Source organism: Monomorium pharaonis, chromosome 9 (assembly GCF_013373865.1).
Source record: "Monomorium pharaonis isolate MP-MQ-018 chromosome 9, ASM1337386v2, whole genome shotgun sequence".
NCBI lineage: Eukaryota > Metazoa > Arthropoda > Insecta > Hymenoptera > Formicidae > Monomorium > Monomorium pharaonis.
In genome coordinates, this window is record NC_050475.1 from 13,109,063 (window position 1) to 13,126,652 (window position 17,590).

At 34.6% G+C, this 17,590-nt stretch overlaps 1 protein-coding gene across 1 annotated transcript in view; it reads right to left on the reverse strand.

Moving 5' to 3' along the window:
* Positions 1–306: 306 nt before the first annotated feature.
* The window catches only part of LOC118647205 (protein kinase C theta type-like), an 87,255-nt gene continuing 69,971 nt past the window's right edge, over positions 307–17,590 (reverse strand). The window contains exon 3 of the mRNA XM_036291620.1: positions 307–586. Within this exon, the coding sequence (XP_036147513.1) occupies positions 307–586 (280 nt within the window). The remainder of the gene's footprint in view (positions 587–17,590) is intronic.

The window sequence follows — 17,590 nt, forward strand, 5'->3', positions numbered from 1 at the left end:
TAAGTGACTAATTTTTTCGCTAATTATTACATGAAAAGAATAATTGAAACTTTTATTTTTTGTTATTATTTGTCTTAAATAAATAGAAATAAAGGCATTGACCTTATGTCATATAAATATATACCAAATTATTTAAATAAAACGAAATGGTGGTTCATAATCCTCTTCTCTCCTTAAATATTCCAACTGAAGAAATTCAATCAAGTTGAAACATTAATTAAATAATTATAATAACAATTTTTCTTCTTGCAAAAATAAAAATTAAATTATATTAATAAAAGGTGTACAAAATATATATCTAAAATATTACCATAAGAAGTCTTTACAGAATGCACAGAATGTCGGTTGTCGAAAAAACTTGGCTACAAGTTTGTGGCCCCGTACAATGTGCACTTTGTTATGTTTAACAGCACCCCTTCTTTTTGTTATAGCACGTCCAATGTTGTTTTCTCGTGATGGCAAAGATGTTGACATCGTCGGTTCCATAGAATCCCTCCGCGGATTTCTGGTTCTATAAATGTATGTTTTACCCTGCGTCGAAGTCGTTGGTGGTAATTCCGTGAGATTTAATATCGGCACTCTTGTCCTAAAATCATCCAATTGTTAAAATATTTTTATGCATGCTTGTTTTATATAATAAAAAAAAAGTAACAATATATTTTACATATCTTTAAAAGCTGCATCGAACTGATATAAATAAGTGTTTTAAATTCCTATATTTTAAAAATTAATGACTTTCTTCGTATTTATTTATTATTTCCAAAATTGAGTAACCAATTTAAGAAAATAAAAAGTCAAATAATAAAATTAAAAGTTATTAACTTTTAACTTTAAATATTAAATTAAATTTTAAACATTAAAATTTTGCGTTTTAAAAATTAGTTATAAAAAACAAAAAAGAAATACATTAAGTTAAAAGTAAGTTAACTTTTAAGACAAAGTTAATAAATTAAATTTTATTGTTTAAATTTTTTTACATACATTTAATTTATTAATTCTCTTAAAAATTAAAATTTATTTGTATGTAAAAAAAGTTACAAAAAAATACGTTCCTAAAAAGCAATATTTCTCTATTATGTCATAAAGAAAAATTATCAGAACACTGGCATATTATCTTGAACAGTATTTCTTATCAAAAAAACTAAAAATAAAAATTTGAAAACATAAATTTGAATTAAAAAATGTTTTTTATAAAATGGTATAACAATTTTTATAACATTGTTTCGATAATTATGTAGTTATACGGAGCCACCTCCGATTTCAATGTCCTTCACATATGTTATCAAGGTCATCCATCCTGAGTAATGTTGTGAAGGTTTTAGGCCGCGCTCGGCATCTATTAAAAAGTTGTTAACACGGAAAGTTTTCACGAATTATTTGTAATTGTGACGTTGAAATGGGCCTGGAGCACACACACATATACGCACGCACGCACGCACGCGCGCGCGCGTGGGGTGGAAGAGGGGAGCTCGAAGATCATTCACCGTTTTTATTTACTTCTTGTAATATCTTACTTGTACATATATTTCGTCGCCCTGCGTAGAAATGCGCAAAAGTACGGTGCGTATATATAAACAATCCAATTATGGGGTATACAGAACGCGTGGGCGGAGGAGGGGCTGAACCCTTCCCCTTGCACCCTCATCTCGTAAATTTTTCTAACTTTAACTCCAATTTTATGTCGCTATTTGGTTAATGCGAAAACATTAGAAACGAACAGCGTTTATCTTGTTTGTTATGTGAAAAGTCGCAAACCCATGTGGTGCTGTACAAGCGTGGACGTCGTTTTCTTTACGTAAAACTGACATCATATTTATGAAACGTAAAGTAAACGACGTCCACGTTTGTACAGTACTACATGGGTTTTGCGACTTTCCACATCAAATAAGATCCACGCTGTTCGTTTTAAATGTCTTTGCATTAACCAAATAGTGATACAAAATTGGTGGGTTAGAGTTAAGGAAAATTACGAAGAAGAGGTGCACGGGAGAGGCGAGGCCCCTATACGCGTTCTCTATATCATATAACTTCACGGCTTTTCACAAATTTCATTCCATATTAATCAGAAAACAATGGTACATTTTAAAATCTTTTTTGTTTATAATTTTTTTTTTGGACTTCTCTGACTAAAAATTGTTATTTACATTACTTTTTAACCATAAGAAGCCACTACAAAAAATTTCAGCCCATTTGGAGATGGTTCGGAAGAATTACCATTACAAATAATTTGTGAAAATTTCCGTATTAATAACTTTTTAATAAATGTCGAGCGCCGTCTAAAATCTTGACAACATTACTCAGGATGATGACCTTGATAACATATGTAAAAAACATTGAAATCGGAGGTGGCGCCGTATAACTGCATAATTACCATTGTTTCATATTTTATAATAACACAGATCGACATTAAACGTGGAACATAGAAAAGCTGTGTCATTTCTCGTAAATTTCTGATCGCTGAATTCAAATTTGGATGCAAAATTTCTGTATTACGTCAGGTTTTTCAGAAAATTAAAGTAAAAAGTGTGCTTTAGAAACAACGTTGCTAGGGAACCTGAAGTACTAAAGACTTTTAATATGGATTTAATTAAAGTTTAAACCTTCCTATATAACATTAGATGTTATATAAATATCTATTTTTTTCCATGATATGAAAATAATATCCTGCATATGGAACGTTTATATATTTCATATACATGATATAGATGTAACATCGCAATATATTCATTGATGTATTTTATTTTATATGTATATGTTACGTCTGGCGAACTTCACGATTTCTCCCTATTCGCTGACCCTTAGAAGAGATAATTAAATAAGAAGAATCTTGACCTAACAGGCATCAATAACTATGAAAATTATTTAGAAATCGCTCTATTGTCACGGTCATGTTCGTGGGATATAACGACGGATCGGCATTCTATCTCAAAGAGAAACTCATAAACTGAAAAATTCAACTAGCAAACAAGGCTCCAAAATCTTAAAGTATGTTCAAGAAAACTATCAGACAAAACTGCTCTTAGAATCTAGGATAGTGTTGAGTACGGACAAAAACAAACACCTTTTTATCGAACGCGACAGAAACCACAATTTCTCCGTGCTCAAGCAATGCCCAAGATCTTTTCAGAATAAATAGCTACATTCAAAACCGAAAAAAAGGAAATACTAAAAATCAATAAAATTAAACCAATTAAACAGAAAACATTTAGAGATATTAAATTTTATCACCTAAGGTAAAAACCCTCGAGCCGTCCTTGGGTAACGGCTATAAACGCGACTCTCTACAAACAATTTTATTTCTTTTCCTCTCCTTCCCGTATCTTAGATAAAAAATTCCAAAATTCTAACTCCATTCTACTATACACAAAACTAAAAATAATTCGAGCGAACGACGAACCAATAGTTGATCGTCTAAAGGAAACAACTTCCCATCAACGAGTTTAAAATTTGTTAGCGCTGAGAAGAACCACCAATCCGAAGGACAAGAAACATCCTCGTCCGTCTACATACCGATCATCTCTCGCGGGAGACTTTGTATAAAAACCATGACCCGAGAAGCACAAGAGGCCTTTTTCCTCATTTTACATCGTAAAATAAACCAAGTTCGCGCAACGTCTCCACGTGTGGAAGCACCAGATGGTCGTGTCAAGTGCTTAGTTGAGACTTAGTTCCAAGTAAAGTCTGGTGAACTCTCAACCTCGCCGATTGCAAGCCTGAATTTCTACCACACTGGCTCAATCTTGATGTAATCAACCTTTGTACTGACTCCAAAAGCCAACGAGCTTCCACCGCTGTGACTCACAACGGAACTGACAGAAGTGTCCCTTACCGATTTTAATGCGCTTTGGATATGTTGTAGAACACAACAAAATATTAGACCCATATTTTTTTTAACGGCGTATCTCGACGAGTCGACGTTTAGGGGTTGAAACTACCCCTCGAAAATAACGCATTTTTTCGTTTTTGGCAAATATCTTTGAAAATATAAGGTTTATGAAAAAATGTTCTATACAAATGTTACGTTTGATGGACTTAACGTTTTTTCTTCTCGTTGTCCTTGCAAGGAAAATAATTAAGTAAGAGGAATCGTATTCTAACGGTCGCCGAGACCAAAAGATGTTTGCACAAGTTCGTGAGATATAGCGACAACTTAAAATTTCATTTTTCTTTTTTTAGGAATAATAAATACATAAACCGAAGGAAATAGTCATCAAATAAATGCATAGTTCTCCATCTGTAAACTATTTTGAGAGCGACCGTTAGATATGATTTAATTCTTTTGAGAAGTCTGGGGCAATGTATACTTAGAATATAAAAATAAATAATAACTATCTTTATTACTGAACCATACTTTAACAATGCCCTGGATCGGTTATATCCGACGCTAGCAAAAGGAAAAGGAAATACTGAAACTCAATGAAATTAAAGTCTTCCCTTTATTCATTTATTATTCAAAGCAAAAATGCTGTCCGCGCTCAATTAATAATTAAAAGTATGTTTCTCACCAAATAATCCACAGGAAGACATAAAGAGCCTTTTTTTTGCTTGTTTGTTGAGTGACCTATAGATAAGAGGAGCGAAAATTATTAAAACCCCTCTCCTATATACAAAACCCAAAATAAATCGGGCGGAGACGAGAAGAGATGGACCAATAGTTGATCTCTACGAAATAATAATTTTGCAAGTTTCCAATAAACGAGCTCCAAATTTGGTGGTTTTGGAAGAGCCTACCAATCCAAGAATGACACCGCCTACACGTCAACCCTTCCCTTCGGGAAATTTAGTATAAAATTGCGATCCCAAAGACCGCGAGCAGCTTTTTCTTTCTTTTTTCTTTATACCGAGTGCGCGCAAGTCTGTATCTCGTTGAGTCCGGGTGCTAGTGGACAGTCGAGACATAAGTGAACTCCAGTGATTAAGTAAGAAAAACTCTCAACACCCCTGGGACTAAAGGCCCTGACGAGTCGACTTCCACCCCGACTCAACCTTGGACCGGCTTCGAGTGACTCAGCCTCCAGGAGCGACTCCGAGTCTGACAACCTGACCAGTAGTATCCACCCCGACAAGTAGTAAGTCCTCAGACATAGATTTTTACCGGAAACCGTTTTGCACTGGGTAATATAAAATTTAAAAATTAGTGGACGATAGTTTTTTCCACCGTAACCGCTCAAACTTGAAGCAGTCGTGGAGACGGGCAATCAGGCGGGCTCGCGCTTATCCAAATCCTATTGAACACACATCGCGCTCTTCACCTTTGGCGGGAATCTCGGATTTCAATCCTGTCGTTCGAGAGTCCGACCGGCCGTTCTGGTGTGCGGATTCCGAGGTTGTCGCTCGAGAGTCCGGTCGGGCGTTCCGGTGCGCGGATTCCGAGGCTAGCGTTCAACACCCCGAAAATAGCGATCAAAATTTTGACCACAGCATTCAAAATTCCGAGAAACAATTTGCGGTTTCGGATTGCGATCTTAAGGAATCACCACTTTCTCCACCTCCCCTCCTTTCAACTCACTATTCTCCCATTAGTTCCCCCGAACCTGAACAAGTTCCACCCCCATTTTCACCCGTACCATCCCTCGAATTCTTGGCCGAATTCCCCCTTCTACCTCCCCGTTCGCGATACTACTACTATAACGGCACCCAAAATTCATTTCGCGAATTAATAGAGCTATTCCCCCTGAAGGTTGATCCCCTTCTCCACCATTTCCACAATCTCACTATTAATCCGGAAGCGACTGATCCGAAAGTTCTTTTAGATATTTTACCCGCACTCGCTCCTAAGGAACCAATCCTCGTATTTATCCTCTATTATTACGATCCTCTGCTATCCCCGCTGATTCCTTTTACAACTTCTTTCCCCCTTCATACGCCACCATAGAAGAATTACCCTAAACTCACATCTCCCCCCAATTTAGTTAAAGAAATAATTATGTAATAGGTATTAACTTTTATCCGAAATTGTTGATTGTTATTTCAAAGATATACTTATGTATCGGAATATTATTCAATATCCAAATTGTAATTATGATAGTCTATTTCTAAATTATTATTTGTAATTATGTTAGCCGATCTTTCAAATTATCATTCTGTCATTATAATAGCCGATTTTTAAAGTTATTATTTTATAATTATGTTAGCCGATCTTTTCAAATTATTATTCTGTCATTAGGAAACCCGATCTCAAAATTTTCATTTGTCAGTATTACAATTCTTATTTTGCCATTATGTTAGCCAGCACTAAAATTATATTATTATTATGTCCTTACAAACCTATCCACAATTAAACCAGCACTATTAATAATATCCTTATAAACTACACGACTTCAGCGCTTTTTTAGTGTACTTATGTTAGAATAAACTTTTTGCATATAGTTTTAAGAAATTACATTCGTTATGTAATTTCAAAGACTACCCCCAGATCTCCACTCCCTGATCAAAGATTGCACCAGGTCCAGTCCCGAGTTAAAGTGATTCAATTCACTGACTCAAAACTTGGAGCACGAGCGCATGACCCAGAAACAGGGTTATAACGGGCTTGAAACGGGTTATAAAGGGCACGCTGACCCATATTCTGCGTTGCAAAAAGTGCGTTCGACCTGAGGCACCTACCCTCTCTTAATTTGCGTGTCTACGGGAATTGTGTAAGTTTCGTTACGTCCTTCCTTGCCTTACCTGCGTCCCTCCGAAGTATCCCTCCACCATTTGAAACAAATTAAATCTTTTAAGGCTGAACGTAACACAAAAGTTTTATGGCATTTTATACTTTTTACAATGATGTATTCATATTTTTCAAAAATTTTAAAATTTTAATTCACCCTCATTCCCACCCCCCCTTTTTGCAACATTTTTAAAAATTTGTAAGGACAAAAATTAAAAAGCATTAAAAGCCGAATCCATTCATATATAATAACATATGGGTTCCAAATTATTGGCAAAACGAAATGATAATCTCGTGCTATAGGCGCTGCGCTAGAAATAGTGTTGCGTTATTTCATTAGTCGCGTTACACTCAATAATTGCCTCTTCTGTGCATAACTTTATATTTGAACATAAAACGGATTAATCTTAATTACATAATACCCGATTGTACGATATGAAGCATAAATGCATATATATATATATATATATATATATATATATATATATATATAACAAAAGTAACATATATGCGTATGTGTACGGTATTGCAAGAATTAAAATAAGAATTAGAATAGAGATGATTTGACCTCTGCAAGCATAAATATATTTTAAAAAATATCATATCCGAGGTGGCGTTTGCACAAAAATTAATCAGTTTAATTAGTGTTAAAAATAGTACAAAGAAAAATAGTTCTGACTATCACATACATATTAACATTGATATTCTGCATGCTACATTTATTTGCTCGTGTCGCATGCAATATTCATGCAATGTCATGTGCAAAATGAAAGAATTATGATGAGTGAGAAGACGTGATACCGATTGGCCGGCGTCCAATATCCGTTTCATTCGCACTCAAGCAAGAGACGTCATTAGTATCGAATGCGAGTGAAACAGATGTTGGACACCAGCGAATCGGTATCACGTCTTCTTACTCAACATAACTCTATCCTTCTTGAGCGTGCGGCGTTGGTGAAGCATGTAACACCGGCACGATCCCCACTTTTTTGCTTCTCCCCGTTTTCACTTCACCGCGCGCCTAGCACACGTACGGCGTTTCGTGTGTGTGGGTGATCGCCGCGCTGGACTCCGAGAAACACCATTTCTGCCGGTTACGGCATTTCTTCCGTGTCGTGTGCAAAATGTATAATTCGTGTCGTGTGCAAAATGTACATCCGTATAAATGTATATAAACATAACGAGAAGCTGCCTTTCCAGCTCGTAATTGGTAATGTAAATAAGTATATTAGATAGTGTATTGTCAAAAGTATTGTTCTTTTGTAAACATATAAGTATCTGTTTTTAATTTGTATTACTTTTTACTCTTTCGTCTTTCTTTACTTTAATATTATTGAAATTATAAAAATACGTTAAATTACTATATATGCATATTGTTCGAGAATCATTTTACTATGTAATAATTTCGCGACCGGCCAGATGGCAGCATCTATCGAACTCGGACAGCCTTGCTGGCGAAGCGCCGTGCAAGCACTGCTCGCGCATGCCCGATGGGCGCAGCAGGCGACGGCGCTGCTTCACGTTCGTTTTCGGCTAGAGTTCTCTATGGCTACCGTGCGAATCGTTCGCGTGAAATAATGTGCATACAGTTTTTCTTGTGTTCTTCTCATCTCGTGGACATTCCAAACGCTCTCATTTACTCAACGCAAGGATCAGCTCATTTGCCAGACACATTCGTGAATATCTAGTGCATCAACATCGTCCACTCAGACTTACCGCGTGCTGCGCATGCCGGTGCCACGCGGTCTACACGGCTCAAGGGCATCAGCATCACCAAGCCGGTGCTCAATTAATATAACTGACTCGTGCGAGTGAGAACATTTTCATTTTCCAGTGAAAGACATTGTGATTTCATTCAGACTTATCACGTGTGCATTCTCATCTCTATCAACCTTAATTCTATGATAGATCGACTTGCTCTGATCACTGTGTGATAATAATATTAAAACTATCTATATTCTTACTCATGAGCATTATTGCCACTACGTCCTCTCACCCTGCTCCCATCCGTAGAGTTCCAGCGAATTTTATTGCGAGATTTGCAAACACATATAATACAACAAATAATATATGGAAAACAGAAACGAATGGAGCAGGAATTAAAACACCAATTAGGGTAAAAGCCTCGATTACTGTGCTCCGACCAGTTATTGTGCCCCTGGTTTTATTTTTGCTTTTAAAAAATTCTGCAAATATATATTCGATAAAGTAAATAATTTTCGCAAAGAACAAATTATATTTTACATATTAAAAAAGAAATTGTATAATAATATAAAAAATTAAATTTAAATTTTATGATAGTCGAATTAATGGTTTTCTTACCTTTCGTTTATTGAAATACTTAAGACATTACGTGTATAAAAAATTATAAGTACCTATATAATTGAGATATATATTTAATATTTCAGCATGCTTCAATTTAATCCATATCATGTGACATTTTTACGTATGATAACCTTCAATGATATAGATTATCCGAATACTCCGATAACTTCGCAGGAAAGACGAATGAATGTAAAAACATATGCTATTGGAAGTAAAAAATAATGAGAAATTTCAATTTGAAGAGGAAGAAATTTTAAATTTTCACGATGAATTTGAGGTTCCAGAAGCAGAAAAAGTGGATTTATTAGAGGCGGATGAAGAGAAAATCTATATTCCAGAAGAAGTGATTTGCGATTCAGTTGAAGAAACAATATCAACTGATAATAAAAGGCAAGCTGTGGAATACTGGAAAAGCGGTAAGACAAAACCAAGATTGCTGCAAGGAGTTAGACAGAAATTTAAAAAAGTTACATTGATACGACAATTACGACGATGGAAAAACCAAATCATTCAAGGTGGTAATAGGCTGGAAAAATTAAAAAAAATTTCTGAATACACATTAGACCATTTTATTGAAGCACTTGAAAGAAAAATCATCATTCATGACATTGACATCGCTCGATGGGCTTCTCAAGCACAAGAAATAGAAAATGCGGCAGGATTCAAAGCTTCAGAGAGATGGTTACAAAAAATTAAAAAAACATAATATTGTGTCTAGAAAAATAACAAAATTTGTTACAAAAAGGTCTCTACTATCAAAACCTGATTTAGAAAATAAATGCGATACATTTATTACAAATGTAAAATATTATATTAATCGATACGGTGTGAAAAATATTTATAATTCGGATCAGAGTGGGTTTCAGTTAGAATTTCATTCTAGTCTTACTTTAGCTCAAAAAGGTATTAAAAACGTAGAATGTCTGTAGTACAGTCTATATCAGCAACCACGCACAGCTATACAATTCAACCGACTATTTCGGCTGATGGTAGATTATTATCACCTCTATTCATAGTATTAAAAGAAATTATAGGAACATTTGGTCTGTGAGTACAAGAAACATTATTCAACGTGCCTAATATCTTTGGTACAGCTTGAAAGTCAGTCAAATTAACATCAAATTATGTAAACTTTGGCTAAAAGAAATATTTTTTCCGAATGTCGGGCCACAATCAGTATTGTTGTTAGATTCGTGGAGTGAACATTGTCCTAACATAGTTACAGAAACTAAACCAGATTTGGCAACAGATATTATTTTCCTAACTCTTCCGGGCGGTACAACGGGAGAAATACAGTCATTAGACATATACGGATTCCGATTATGACAGAATTTTATTAAATACTTTCCTGATACTACTATGTTGTTAGATCTGACTTTAGATCTTCATAATAGAAATAATATTTTAAAAATACAGTCATTAACACACCGTCAATTCTCGTCGCGTAGGTTTCAAAATATATTTAAATATGCGTGGACTAAAAGTGGATACGTAGAGGATGCATACGATGAATACCTGCGGGCTATACCGCTAGAATTTGAAACACCATAGACTTTTGTTTCAAAAAGAATTCTAAAGTAAAATGCAATCTTTGTGACGAAACCATAATAACTTGTTTTTGATGTAGAAAATCGCTTTGTATAATACATTTTTTCCATGAATATCATCTTTGTAATACATATGTGCCATAAATGGAAGACATATATAAACAAATTCTGTATTGATTTCTTTAAAAAGGATGTGTTCCTAGATTATTAACACTGGTAAGATTTTAGCAATTTTCCTTACCCATACAACAAATATTGATATTCTTTTATTTTTGCCGAATAAAAATTTTTATTGTATAAAATTATGTTTCTAACAATTATTCCAACCTCTTTTCCCTTTTCCTTTATTCTTTCTTTTATTTTTTCTTCATATTTTTTAAATTAATACTTCAAACTTATTAACTTAAATTATATCATATTATTTTTATTTTCAAAGTGTGCTATGTGCATATAGTGTAAATAACATTATTATGAAAATAGTTATTGCAGTTTATATTTTATACTTTTCACTTGATATGATATTGTTATATTATATTTGTATTTTTCAATATTAAAAGTATATTTTGCTTTATATTAATCTATATTCGCATTTGTAATAGTGAAAATGTACGTACGCACATACGCATATATGTTACTTTTGTTATATATATGCATTTATGCTTTATATTGTGTAATACTTCGGGTATTATGTAATTAACCCTTTAACGCTCAAATACACACGATTTTTTCGTAAACTTTGACGACGTAGACTCTATATAAAACGGACAAACTTTTTATCAAGGAGTACTTTTCTAGGGGGTTTTGAGCTCTTTCGAATGCCGTCGCGAAAAATTGAGAAAAATGTCAAAAACATCGAGTTTCTGAGCTTTTTTTCAAGAAAGGCACGATTTTTTGGTGTAAAACTTTTTTTTAATTAAATTTTCTTTATCATAACGGGTTTGGATTATGATCGGAACTGCATAAAGCGTGCACTTTTTAGTTGTATTTGAAGAATATACAGCGCAAAAATTTTCTTCTAACATGACGGATCGGATATGGCCGCTTAAATGTCAGAAATTTTGGAAATTTTCATTTTATACGATTTTTTCTATTCAAATAATTGTAATTCAATTTACTGATGCTCATTAATTATTTAAAATTGTTTGATCATATTAGTTTGTACCTTAAAAAGTGAAATCCAGTATGGCAGTCTTAATATGGCTAGAATTGGCGGAAATACCGAAAAAAGTAATATAATTCGTAGTTTTTTGTATATTTTCGCGTACTAATGTAACTGGAGAGTACAAAAGCAATTATGTTTACTGTGTGCGAATGTGTGTACATACATCCAATTCAGGAAATAATTATAAGTGAAAACTAATGACATTACTGACTTCTAAATCGTCCTTTGCCAATAACTTCCATGTCAGAGTCACCGATTCTCACCGCGTGGAGGTGGATGATTATTGAGAATCTTTTTTTTGTTTTTTATATTTTATTAATTTGTTTATAATTTTTTGTATTTTTATTTTTTATTTACAAAAAATTTTTTTCTTTGTAATTGAATCTAATGACTATTCTCGAAACATGTCTTACAAAAATATAAGTTGGAATGTTTATAAAATTTATTTGTTCTTACTTTATACTTTTTTGTTGAACAGTATTTTTTTGAGCTAACTAATTTGGTTTCGTATTTTTTCATGACTATACGTGGTATATAATAAATAAAGTACCTCAACTAAAACGTTAGCTGTCCATATTTTACATCCAACATTTAGAGTTGGTTGTTCCAACTTCTTGGTAAACTTATCTACCAGGTAAACATGTGTCTATCTTTTGGTCTGTTCTTTCTAGCTGCACTGTTGCACCGGTGCAATAAGTTAAAGTAAGACAAGTATATTTTTTCTCATTCTAACTTATTGCACCAGTGCAACAGTGCAGCTAGAAAGAACAGACCATTTATTTCTTTTCTTAAATAAATAAAAACAAACATATATTTACCTGATAGGTAAATACCTAATAGGTAAATATCTAGGTACTTACCTGATAGGTAAATTTACCAAGAAGTTGGAACAACAGATCCTTAATAACCACACGCAATGTTTAGCTACGACAAGCTAGCAATGCCAGTCCAAATGCTCACGCCAGCAGGCTGCACGAACAGTAGGAGATCTGCTGTCTCTTTCCGTTTCCACAAGGTAATTTATATTTTTGTAAGACATATTTCGAGAGTAGTCATTAGATTTAATTACAAAGAAAAAAAATTTTTTAACAAAAAATTAAAAATATAAAAAATTATAAAAAAATAAATAAAATACCAAAAACAAAAAAAGATTCTCAATAATCGTCTACCTCCATGCGATAAAAATCGATAACTCTGACATGAAAGTTATTGGCAAAGGACAATTTAGAAGTCAGTGATATCATCAGTTTTCACTTATAATTATTTCCTGAATTGGATGTATGTACACACACACACACACACTCGCACACAGTTGTTTTCGTACTCCCTAGTTACATTAGTACATGGAAATATACGAATTATACTACTTTTTTCGATGTTTCCGCCAATTCTAGCCACCATATTGGAAGCGCCATATTGGATTTCACTTTTTAAGGTATAAACTAATATGGTCAAACGATTCTAAATGATTAATGAGCATCAGTAAATTGAATTACAATTATTTGAATAGAAAAAATCGTATAAAATAGAAATTTCCAAAATTTTTGACATATAGGCGGCCATATTCGATATGCCATATAAAAAAAATTTTTGCGTTTTATAGTCTTCAAGTACAACTAAAAAGTGTACGCTTTATGCAGTTTCGATCCTAATCCAAACCCATTACGATAAAAAAAATCTACTTAAAAGAAAATTTTACTTGAAAAAAAATCGTGCTTTTTTTGAAAAAAGCTCCGAAACTCGATGTTCTTGACATTTTTTTCAATTTTTTGCGGCGGCATTCGAAAGAGCACACTCAAAACCCTCTAGAAAAGTACTATTTGATAAAAAGTTTGTCCGTTTTATACAAAGTCCATGCCGTCAAAGTTTACGAAAAAATCTTGTGCATTTGAGCGTTAAAGGGTTAAGATTAATCCGTTTTATGTTCTAATATAAAATTATACGCAGAAGAGGTAGTTATTAGATGTGACGCGACTAAAGAAATAACGCAACACTATTTCTAGTGCGGCGCCTATAGCACGAGATTATCATCTCGTTTTGCCAATAATTTGGAACCCATATGTTATTATATATGAATGGATTTGGCTTTTAATGCTGTTTAATTTTTGTCGTTACAAAATTTTCAAAATGTTGCAAAAAAGAAGGTGCGGGTAAGGATAAATAAAAAATTTGAAATTTTTTAAAAATATGAACCATCGTAAAGAGCATAAAATGTCATAAGACTTTTGTATAGAACATTTTTTCATAAACCTTATATTTTTAAAAATATTTGCCAAAAACGAAAAAATGCGTTATTTTCGAGGTTTCAACCCCTAAACGTCGAGATACGTCGCTAAAAAAAATGTGGGTGTAATATTTTATGTTCTACAACATATCCAAAGAGCATTAAAATCGGTGAGGGACACTTCTGTCAGTTCTCTTGTCAGACTTTTACGAGATCCAGGAAGTGCAAGGATTAATCACCCCCACCAAGTAGTAAATCTCCAAATATAAATTCTATCCGGATTTCGCCTTTCCGTTGGTTAATATAAAAATTAAAATTATAGTAGAAAATTGTTTCTTCTACCGACGTAACCGGAAAATTGTTTCTTCTACCGTCGAATTTAAAGCGGTCTTGGAGACGGGCAATCAAGCGGGTTTGGGCTTATCCGGATGCTACCTACACCGAGCATACATCGCGTCCAAAGACCACTTCGCCTTCGGCGGAAATCGCGGATTCCGAGCCTACCGTTCGAGAGTCCGACTGGCCGTTGCAGTTCGCGGATTCCGAGCCTAGCATTCGAGAGTCCGACCGGTCGTTGCAGTTCGGGAGTTCCAAACCTACCGTTCCGAAATCCGAACATCGTTTACAATTCACGGATTCGGATTTCGATTTTCGAGAGTCTGCACCTTCTTTACCTCTCCCTCTTTCTCCACGTTACTCACTCATTAGTTCTCCAGCACACTTTGATTCCAGTATAGAATTTCTGGAAGAAATTCCTGTTCCACCCAGACGACAATATTTTTATTCTAACCCACACTCACAAAATTCTTTAGAGTCTGATTTGTCAATTTCCGAGCAAAACCAGCCCTATATTTCAAAGATACTATAGTCTCTTTTTAAATTTTGATTCTGTCGATACAGAAGTTCTGTTCTCAATAATCTCGACTCTCGCTCCTACAGACACAATACCTGTTTTCCTCCTCGAATATTTCTACCCTTTCGTACCGACTGAATTCTTTCTCTATTTCTTTCTCCGCTACTCTCGAAGAGATAGACTAAACTAATAATCAGACATTGAGACTCACCTTCCCCCCGAATTACTTAAGACATAATGTCACTCACAAGCAAAGAATTGTCCATTAGTTTTACACAACCGAAATGTATGTTTATAACTTTAATAATAATCCTTTGAGTATTTTTAAAACTTTATTAATAACCCTTTGTTAAACTTTAAAACCTTTGTAAACTCAATCGAAATCTATGTTATAACCCTTGCATATTTGAAAACTTTAATAATAATCCTTTGTGAATTTTTAAAAACTTTGTAAACTCTTGCGAAATTTATTTAATAATCGTTCATGTAACTTAATCTTTGTAACTCATAGGTAACAAATTATGTTAAACATCGACTTCAGCGCCCCATTTATATTCTTACAACATTTGGGAAAATCTAGAATAAATACTTGTTATTTCTTTTTTTTTATTACATAAATTTTATCATTTATTTTAATTAATAACGACCTCCCTTCGCCCTCTCGAACAAAGATAGCACTTGGTCCGATCCCAGGTTGAAGCGATTCGATTCGTTGACTCAAAACTTGGACCGACGGACGCACGACTCGAAAACGAGTTATAACGAGCTTTCAGGCACGCTGACTCACATTTTTCAGTCACAAAAAGTGCGTTCGATCCTACCTTCTCTTAATTAGTGTGCCTATGGAAATTCTACGTTTTGTTACGTCCTTCCCTGCCTTACCTGTTTTCCCTGAAATATTCTTCCTGCCAAATAAATAGAGTTAAATTCTATAAGGCTGGACGTAACAATATATAGTACAATGTATGTCAAATGTATATACCTAATATGTACTTTGTTGTACGTAATATGTACGAGGGCAATCCCGAAAGTAAGGTTTCCTATATTTTTAGACATACAAACAACCGTTTATTTTCTATAATAGTTAGATCATTTTAAAGGTTGTAGAATGCTTTATTTTTTTACATAATCGCCATTTCGGTCGATGCATTTTTGTAGACGCTATGGCAGTTTTACAATGCCCATGTCATACCAGCTCGACGCCATGTCTTTCGGGAAGCGTTGAGCCTCATTTTTCACCTCGTCGTCGGAGCAAAACCGCTGTCCAGACAAATGTTTATTCAACTTAGGGAACAGGTGGTAGTCGCTCGGTGCCAAGTCCGGACTGTATAGTGGATGGGTGATAACGTTCCAATCAAAGTTAGAACACCAACAGTCCACCATACAGTCCTGACTTGGCACGGAGCGACTACCACCTGTTCCCTAAGTTGAAGGAACATTTGTCTGGACGGCCATTCTGCTCCGACGACAAGGTGAAAGATGAGGTTCAACACTTCCTGAAGGACATGGCGTCGAGCTGGTATGACATGGGCATTGTAAAACTCCCACAGTGTCTACCAAAATGCATCGACCAAAATGGCAATTATATAGAAAAATAAAGCATTCTTCAATCTTTAAAATGATGTAACTATTATAGAAAATAAACGGTTGTTTGTACATCTAAAAATATAAGAGACCTTATTCTTGGGATTGTCTTCGTATATACATTACTGTACATTGTAACATACATATATTCAAGCAATTTTTTAATACATACATAATTAGTTACAAACTTTGTTGCACATAATATCTATATACATTGCTGTACATTATACAGTCATACATTATGTCATTTCTAAAAATTTACATTACACATATATAATTTGTATACTATGTATGTATACGACAAACTTTATATAAATTATGTATGTGTAATAGGATAACTCTTATTTGGACTATTTTCAAATTTTGATGAGTACGTCCTCTAGATTGGTTCCAAATAATTATAAAAAAATTCTTGCAAAACTACTCTGCTGTAACTCAATATTAACACGTGCCTCCAGCAGTCTACATACTTTTTCCCATTTGATTAACATGGGGTTTGTGTCGACTTTTGTTCATAATTATGTAGCGCAAGTAATCGCCAATAAGCCCGACCTACTTAGGCAAAGTGGGGAACATCGCAGCGTGACCCCCGAAAAATCAACAATCGATCCTCTGGTTATGGAAGTCTTAATGGTGTGATTCCAAACAATCCAGAGCCATTTTGTGAGAGGACGGAGGAGCCGAGATCTCAAGGTTTCGAGGAGGCAAACCAGGAGCGGTGTTAGTGAAATGAGTGTCACAGGAATTTGTAAAGTCGCCGATTTCGCGATCGAGCGAGTTGTGGATCGACCGCGAGTTTTGTACTATCCTTCTTTCGCCTGATTTTCGAGTTGTTAATATCTCTAGCCTCTCGTAATTCCGCCGTCTCGCCTGATCACGCCTGAACGTGTGAATCCGAATCGTTTTTTTTGTTCGCGTTTTGATTGCCGCGTTGCTTACAAGCGATTATTAATTATAGCGTATGTTCCCCACGGGATAAGTTTGTTAATGGGAGATCACGAGCTTAGCGCGTGCCACGTGGGCAGTAGAACACTGTACGTTCCGGCCGTCCTTGACAACCGCCAAAGACCGACAACGATTTACATACGCTTGGAGATATTTAAAACATTGGAGCAAGCATCGCTCCTTGTACGCAGGTTGTAGTCGCCGCTCAATCGTCCAATCGTAAAGTAGCCACTGAATTCTAAAATACAATTGTTAATCTTTTTGTTTCAAATCGTACTACTTTTTAAATAATTCT